Below are 7,696 nucleotides of genomic sequence, written 5' to 3' on the forward strand. Positions count from 1 at the left end.
ATAATGAGGATATGCACACTAGTATGGATTAGGCTTTGAGGCACCCCCTTACCTTACATTGTGGACAAACATATTGGATAAAGTACAGACAAGAAAAAAATCAAAGCAATAGTAGTATTTCATTAGGAGCAACTGCACAACGTAGGATACATAAATCAGAGTATTTCATTAGCTTGTTGCCTAATTGAAAAAAGTGACGCATGTTTATTCAATACACATTATCTTGGAGGCACTAGTTGATTCTCACAATCCAATTATTTTGACATGCAAGGAGGAGATCTATTGATATGCTACTTTTAGAAAGAGAAGCCAAAAAGAAAAACACAAAACAAAACAAATTGATCCATTAAATTTAGATAAGCTTTATTGATAACCTTAAAAGTCTGTTGGTAGATTGTAGACAAGAACATGTCTATCATAGCTAAATGTAATTCATAATGAGTCAACCTTGACAATCTCGCCAAGCATCTTTGGAAGGTAGTGATCCTTTACATTAGATAGGCTTTATTAATAACATTAAAACTTTGTTGATAGATTGTAACCAAGCAAATGTCTATCACATAATCACATATTCTTTATAATGAGATGATCTTGATAATCTCACCAAGTATAACCATTTTTTTGGAAGGTAGTGTACATAATTACCTAGACCATGTAAGGGCATTTACAAAAATAAAGTATTCTAGGGTATATCCTTTTCAATTGTGATGTTGGGAGAGTGGGACATGTGCATGACACATCGAAGGCTCTTTCCTTGCATCAACAAATTGAAGGCATCATTGATTTGAGTGAATGGTAGCTCATGCGTTACAAAACCATCGATGTTCAACTCCTGCAACAATCATATACAAAAATAATTATGCAACAAGTTGACAATCCTTTGCCAAGGGAAGGTGACCCCAATGTTCTTGTGATGCAAGCACAATACTGTGGTGGCCATGGAAGATGATAAAAGCAAATATAATCACATTAAAAATGAGACACAAGTAACACTACTAGTTAATTGGAGGACTTGATGCATGTATGTTTATGTGGTGATATTTAAAGAGAGGACGCATGACAAATGGGATTGGTGATTGGATGGTAGGCATTAAATGAGATTAAGAGGGCACACGATTATATAACTAAAGAAATTATAAGCAAACATCAAGTTTAAAGTTTCAAGAAAATTCAAACAAGGGAGCATGGATGCTTATCCCACTACGTGAAAGCCTTTGGTTCACAAACATTCAACCCAAAAAGTTGCTTTTGATGTGAAAACCTTTCATAGGGTTCACCTATAGATTCTAAAAAACATCTAGCTTTGGAGTGGGTGTGTTATGGATAAATTTGTCCAAGAAAAAAGGCATTAATATGTATGTGTTTGTATGTGTGGCAATAGTATGATAAAATATGGAGTGCATAGGGCCCAAGGTTGAGGTGGCAGGGCATGACCATGTGCCACCCTTCCACGTAAGAGGACCCATAATGTGTGTTGTACATAATCCATGGTAGTAATATTATAAAATATAAGGTGGCCGGGCATGACCATGTGCCACCCCTCCACCTAGGCGGTCCCATGCCTACATTTAGTGAAAAATGGCTCAAAGTCCATGGGAGAAGTAATATAAAATAGGTGGAGATGGATATTATATTGGGTTATTCCCTCCATATAGGATAGGCCCATGTGGGGGAGGTATAGAAGTTCCAAGGGGGAAAGTAGGATGAGGTGGCAAGATTCCTTGTGCCAACCCTCCACTTATCCTCCTAGAGGTTTGAACGTATTATAAAATTGGGAAGAGATTAAAGGAGTATCATAGACTTAAGATATGGGGCTTGATTTATGTGGAAAAATGAGGCAAAGGGCCATCACACACAATTTAGAGTGCGTAACCACCTAGCCCACATGGGAGACTTTTCCACACACACCATGCATGTGGGAGGATGCATTTATTAGGAGAGACCCCCTCTCTTGGCTATAAAAGGAGGGGGCTATTCCTTGATGGGACACACTCATTCTTGTAAAGCCACCTAGCTAGTACTTTGATTTCCCCCTTCCCTTCCTTTCAAATAAAGCATGGTGCTCTTCCTTTGATGTCTCCATCTTTACATTCTCCCTCCCATCATATACATGCTTCTCTTCCCTCTCTCCCTTTCCCCTTGTGCCATAGTCTCCCTCTTCATTCCCTCCCCTTCTAATCCCTTTTTTCCTCCCATGATAACATTTCATCCTCACGCTCTCCTTTCCTCTATGGCCCTTGAGCGTCGCCATGCTTAGTGTCTAGTTTCTTGTCCTAATTTCTTTTCTAGGTAACAGTGTTTACAAACTAATCAAGGACGGGCAAGATTCTTGCCAAAATCCAACCCATGGCCCAGATGCATTCAATGCACCATGGACTTGCATGTGTGGGTGTAGTCTATAAACACCCTAAAGTGGTTGCTCCGAAGGCCTTGTAAGGGAGCACATGGAAGTGGATAAGGTGACAAAACCAATATAGCCTAGCTTTTAATGAAACGTTTAATGATTTAAGGTAACTTATGATTGTAAATACTAATGACCTCCTTAACAAAGTAAAACACAAACAAACAAACATACAATCGAAAACCATGGAAGGCCTTTGGAACAAAAACCCACCATCTACTTTCTCTATTATCAAGGGGTTTGGGGGAGGATGATTGGAGAAATGTTAGCCTTTGGATTTAATCTAATCAATCTCGATCGTGGATTGAAATCAGTTACAGCTTCAATCGTGGATTGAAATTTTCATGGCTTTTTGACCTCTCTACCCATTGTCTCTCTCTCAATCTCAGCTTCTTTTTGGCACTATCAATCCTCATGGCTTCTCAGCCTCTCTTTATCTCTGTTTCTCTTTGCTTGATCAATCAATCCATGCACCTCTCGCATTATAACCAGTAGACAGACGAAGGCTGAGTTCGGGACTTTCTAAGTCTATGTGGAGCCTATGGCTAAAGGGCTATGCAGGTCTAATTTCTACCTTACAGAGTAGGTAAAACGTGAAGGCACCAGCCATCCTTGACCTTCAGAGCATCTTGTGCACTCCCTTTGAAGCCGGACTTTTGTATATCATATTGTCCTTCAAACGAGGAATTTTCATATCGAAAGGATAGGAGAGTAATCCTTTTCCTTTAAACTTTTCTCAGCATGCTCTATTTTCTATGCAATTGCTACAAACCCCTTTGCGGCTCTCAATCTAGATTCATGTTGAATGCACCAGCCATCCTTGACCTTCAAGTGACAACCGCAAATTGGTCTATTGGTTATCAAGTTCTTGATTAGCAATCACACGAGTAGGAGAATGTCTCTCAGGCTCTCAGCATTTGGCTGAAGATTGCAACCTAATGGATGCTTCAATAATTGTTGGCGATTGACTATCGGATATTTCAAGAAGCGAAAGTGATGGTCATGATGTGGTCAAGCTGAAAAAGAAACTCACCGTGGAGCAATTATATCTCAATAATACTTATGCAAGAGGGAATCTCTGTCAATCTGAGGGTTTCAAAAGGTTGACATGATCCTTGTTCGTAATTAATTGGATGATTCTCTAAAGTTTTTCAATGGCTTGCATTCATGTGCGCAGCACCGGTTTCATACTAGTATCGCCTTAAAAGGGCGGGCTAGCCCAGTCCCACTAGCAGTCCAAAAGTATGTCACCACATTGATTAAGCCCCACTAGGGGCCTTAGCATATGGATGGGGCTAGCATGGGTTTAGGATGGGAATATTTTTGTCATCATTACTCCCATCCTACACCAAGTGGTCTAGGATGGATTTAGAATGGGAGTAGCCACTTTTTCTCCCATCCTGAACCATAGCCTCTAGACCCTGGCAGTCAGAATGGGTTCCCCTTTTTTAGGGATTCAAAAACATGGAAGGATGACACGTGTCCTTGTCCCCACAAGGTCCCTACCTCTTAAACACATGAAATGATGCCATGTGTCCTCTTCCTCCTAAATTCATCCCTAGTTCTTTTTTTGTTAGCACATGGTGGGATGGAAATAGGATAGAAATATGCATGGGTCCACTTGGGACCACCTTTTCCCATTCCCATCCAATTTCTTCCCATGTGCTAAGCCCCTAGCTAGCAGTCCAAAAGTATGTCATCACGTTGATTAAGAAGCATAGCTGCTAGCCGAGCAGGGCTGTTTGGAGCTATTCTTGTTCAGCATTCTAAGAGGGAGTTCCCGCGCTAGCATATCTGCCAAGATACGCCAAGTCTTCGCAATGCTGGTGATGTTTCCCTCATGAACCCGGTAATATACGCTGCCAATTCATGGCACCCTAATGCTCGAGTGGAGAGCGAAAATTTCGCTCTCTACCCTAGTATTACGAGGCCATGGTTCGTTCTAGAGCTCCTATTTGATGAAGACATCTGACACCGAAGCTATGACGTTCTGAAATAGTTTGCATTCGATGAAGACCCCTGACATCAAAGCTGTGGTGTCTGCCTTTCCCTTTGCGGGAACCTTCGCATTTTTGCTAGGGCTGCAAACCTTGGGAAAGCGCTATAATGCCCAAAACACTCTCATTATCAAGCTTTCAGCGGTATGAGCAGCTTGGGGAAGCAGCAAAATAGGTGGAAAATCACACAAGCAAAGTATGATACAATCGCAAATACGACACACGTCTAGCAAAATTCAAAGAGACCTAGCTAAATTCAATCAAACTTCAGATTCGTGTCATGGAGAACGCTCGACCAGAACTGGCCGGCAAATTTTTCACTGGTCGAGACATGGCGAGATGGAGACGGCGAAACTAACGAGCGAGCAATACAACGATAGAGATTCGAGAGTTGGTCCAGGAAGATCGAGCAAAGGACGTTGATCCGACGATATTCTTCCACGATTCGATTGAACGGAAAGATTAAACTGTTCTTTGATCCGGCGTTTCGTAAATACCTCGTTCATGTACATGTCTACGAGCGCCGGGACTTGAGTCCTGCCCTTGAACTCGCCGAACGTCGAGCCCTTGATTTCTCTGCCATCGAACAGCTGCATAGGATTGAAACACAGCTGCTTTCCGCTCACCTCGATCCCCACCAGCACCGCTTTTCCCCATCCCTGCTTTTTCACGTCAGATTTTGGTCATCCATGAATGTTGAGAAACGTTGCACGCCACAAATCCGTCAACGCAATCGGCCAGCTCGTCCGGCACGCTTTCAAAGCTTATTATCGCATTACTTCTCACCTCGTGGGTGCTTTCAAACGCCGCTAGCATCAGATCAGCGTTTCCCACGCATTCAAAACAGCAGTCTGCGCCTCCACCCGTCATCTCCTGCAAGACCTGCTCACACGACAATAATGGGTGACTTTGATCAGATCGTCTTGTAGACTCTAGAGTCTAGAGCCTAGGCGACGCTATGTAATGAATACGAATGACATATCACAGATATATCTGTGACCTGATGAAACATCAGTTACAAGTTACAACTTTTAAGTATATAAGCTTTTCATAAACTGCTCCGGCCTGGGGCCTGTTTCCATCACTGTTCCGGCCTCCGGGTATTAGGGAGTTTTGTGACATCGCCACTTTCAAGCAATTCTCCCACGGACTGATGATATTCATGAGTCGAAGTTTGGACGACTCCTTTTAGAAATGGATGGAGTCTGGACTATCTGCACTCAGCTATCAGTTCCTTTCAATCACATCATTCATGAAATCTTCATCAAGATATTTCCTGACCTTTTGTATGGGGTGGGCAGATTCACGCGGGTTCACAAACTCCGTCACGCCAAATTGTTTAGCTGCAGACCCACACAATTACTTTCAAGTCTTGTCCCGCCTTATTGTAGCTCCAGCCTTATCGATTCGTTCCTGGCCGTCAGGTGCTTACCTATCTCAAACTTCGTCGGGTTTATATCCACTCCAATAATGCGCGAGGCACCGGCAATCCTGGCACCTTCCGCAACCTTGATGAGTGCCAAACATTCAGTAAGGAGAACTTTGTGGTGCAGTGCATGGATTTGCTTTCAACGGCAAAAGAAGAGAAGACATCCACAATTCAATCCACTCTTCAATTGAAATTACCCAGGAGGCAGAGTCAGGCCCAATGTTGTGCTTACCGCCAGGCCTACAGTTCCCAACCCGAACACAACGACAGTCGATCCAGCTTCAACCTTACCCGCGTTCCATGCGGCTCCAATTCCTACTGTGATTCATTAGTTTGTTCCTCTAAGCGTTATATGTCGTAATGCTTACTGAATTTCACATCTTTCATGACTTAGTACCTGTTGGGACGCCACAAGCAAAGAGGCAAATCCTGTCCATTGGCGCTTTCGGATCGACCTTTGCCACGCAACCAGCCTCCACTACTGTGTATTCACTGAAACTAGACACGTTCAGAAAATGATAGATTGGCTTTCCTTTGATCGAAAATCGGCTGCGTTGGTCCCCAAGCATTACTCCTCGAATGGGGTTCACTTTCAGCTTTGAACACAAATTAGTTTTATACGACTTGCACTGCCTGCAATCTCCACATTCTCCCGTGAATAGAGGAACTACATGGTCTCCTTGCTTTACATCTGTTACGCCTTCACCAACGCTCTCGACTATTCTGCAAACAAAGGACAAATTGGGAATCAAGCTGCAATCTTCCGACGTGCGGTCACGATGGAAAGAGGCTTCAACATGTTTTTGGCCTTACCCTGACGCCTCGTGGCCAAAAATACGAGGAAACAAGTCCCCTAGAGCCTGCAATTAGAAAAAACTCCATATGAAACATCCTTTTCTCCACTTAAATCCTCTTGAAATCGATACAATTCAAATCATGTCGAATACCTCAGCTTCCCAAAAGAAGATATCGCTGTGGCAGAGGGATGTATGGGTTATTTTTACGCGGACCTCTCCTGCCTGTGGTGGATCGACTTGCACATCTTCAATCACAAGAGGCTGTTTGGGTTTCCAGGCAACAGCAGCTGGAGCAAAATGAATGGCAAACCACGAGTTATTTGCCTTCCTATTCATAGCCCAAAAAGCATGCCAACCGGCCTATCACTCGAGCACCGATTTACGGAGGAAAACGCAAAGGTTGCAAACCCCTTAAAAGTCGAAGGCTTAGGGTGTACCACAGAGTAATTCCTCGGAAAGGCAATATAGAGGGAGGGAAAGAGAGAGTGCGAGTGCGAACCTTTACAAGTGATGACTTGTCCAATGGTGGAGGAAGGCAAAGCAAGCGAATTGCGATCCATGTCTCTGATAGGTGAGGAGAGTTGGATGGACTGGAGAATTGTTGTTGATGAGTGAGAGGAGAGAAGAGTAAAGAAGCCGGAAAACAAGACGTGCTATGCAGCTACGTTTGGCGAGGATGGTTATACAGAAGGAAGTCCTAGACTTTATACAAAGTTTGTGGCCTCCCCCACAACTGGCTCATTTGTCTTCTATCGTGTCCCGAGTGACTCCCACCTTTTAAACTTGAAAGTCCCCCATATTTAATCAAATATACAGTTAATATATGTTTCTCGGTTCTATGGGATGCAATTCAAAGCAAGCTCTTTCTTACCACGAAAAGTCTAGAAATATAACCATTCCCTATTAATAGTTCACACGAGTCGCCTCCTTTTGTAGGGTCCTTTGCTGGGACTCACAACCCCCACCCCCCATTTTGTTTTTTTTCTTGTAGTAATATATCCGACATCTCCCTATGTGTTACCCTTAGCTAGAGGCCTTTCTAAGGAAGTAAAAGCCTTAGCAATTCATTCGA

At 43.1% G+C, this 7,696-nt stretch overlaps 1 protein-coding gene across 2 annotated transcripts; it reads right to left on the reverse strand.

Annotated features, from left to right (window-relative positions):
- Positions 1-413: 413 nt before the first annotated feature.
- LOC147903975 (alcohol dehydrogenase 1-like) lies at positions 414-7,291 on the reverse strand. 2 transcript variants are annotated; one of them, XM_087372653.1, is made up of 10 exons: positions 7,124-7,291; positions 6,775-6,911; positions 6,641-6,687; positions 6,225-6,550; positions 6,060-6,142; positions 5,831-5,906; positions 5,680-5,741; positions 5,185-5,280; positions 4,896-5,057; positions 414-832 (listed from the first exon to the last, which is right to left on the reverse strand). In XM_087372653.1, the coding sequence occupies exons 1-10, from the start codon at positions 7,182-7,184 to the stop codon at positions 683-685; spliced, it is 1,200 nt and encodes a 399-aa protein (XP_087228779.1). In that variant the 5' UTR covers positions 7,185-7,291; the 3' UTR covers positions 414-682. The 2 variants fall into 2 exon arrangements, with proteins under 2 accessions (XP_087228779.1, XP_087228778.1); XM_087372652.1 differs by having other exon boundaries at positions 6,060-6,145.
- Positions 7,292-7,696: the final 405 nt, after the last annotated feature.

The sequence above is a fragment of the Dipteris shenzhenensis genome, chromosome 3 (genome assembly GCF_047967505.1).
Source record: "Dipteris shenzhenensis isolate YYH24624 ecotype China chromosome 3, Dip_SZ_1.0, whole genome shotgun sequence".
Classification (NCBI taxonomy): domain Eukaryota; kingdom Viridiplantae; phylum Streptophyta; class Polypodiopsida; order Gleicheniales; family Dipteridaceae; genus Dipteris; species Dipteris shenzhenensis.

Bases quoted from the DNA above. Each gene is read 5' to 3' on its own strand.
- LOC147903975 (XM_087372652.1), bottom strand. From the start codon at position 7,184: ATGGATCGCAATTCGCTTGCTTTGCCTTCCTCCACCATTGGACAAGTC. The intron at 6,146-6,224 runs GTACTAAGTCAT...AATGAATCACAG, and splicing joins TGCTTGTGGCGTCCCAACAG to TAGGAATTGGAGCCGCATGG. The intron at 833-4,895 runs GTATTTACGAAA...TGATTGTTGCAG, and splicing joins TAGACATGTACATGAACGAG to GAGTTGAACATCGATGGTTT.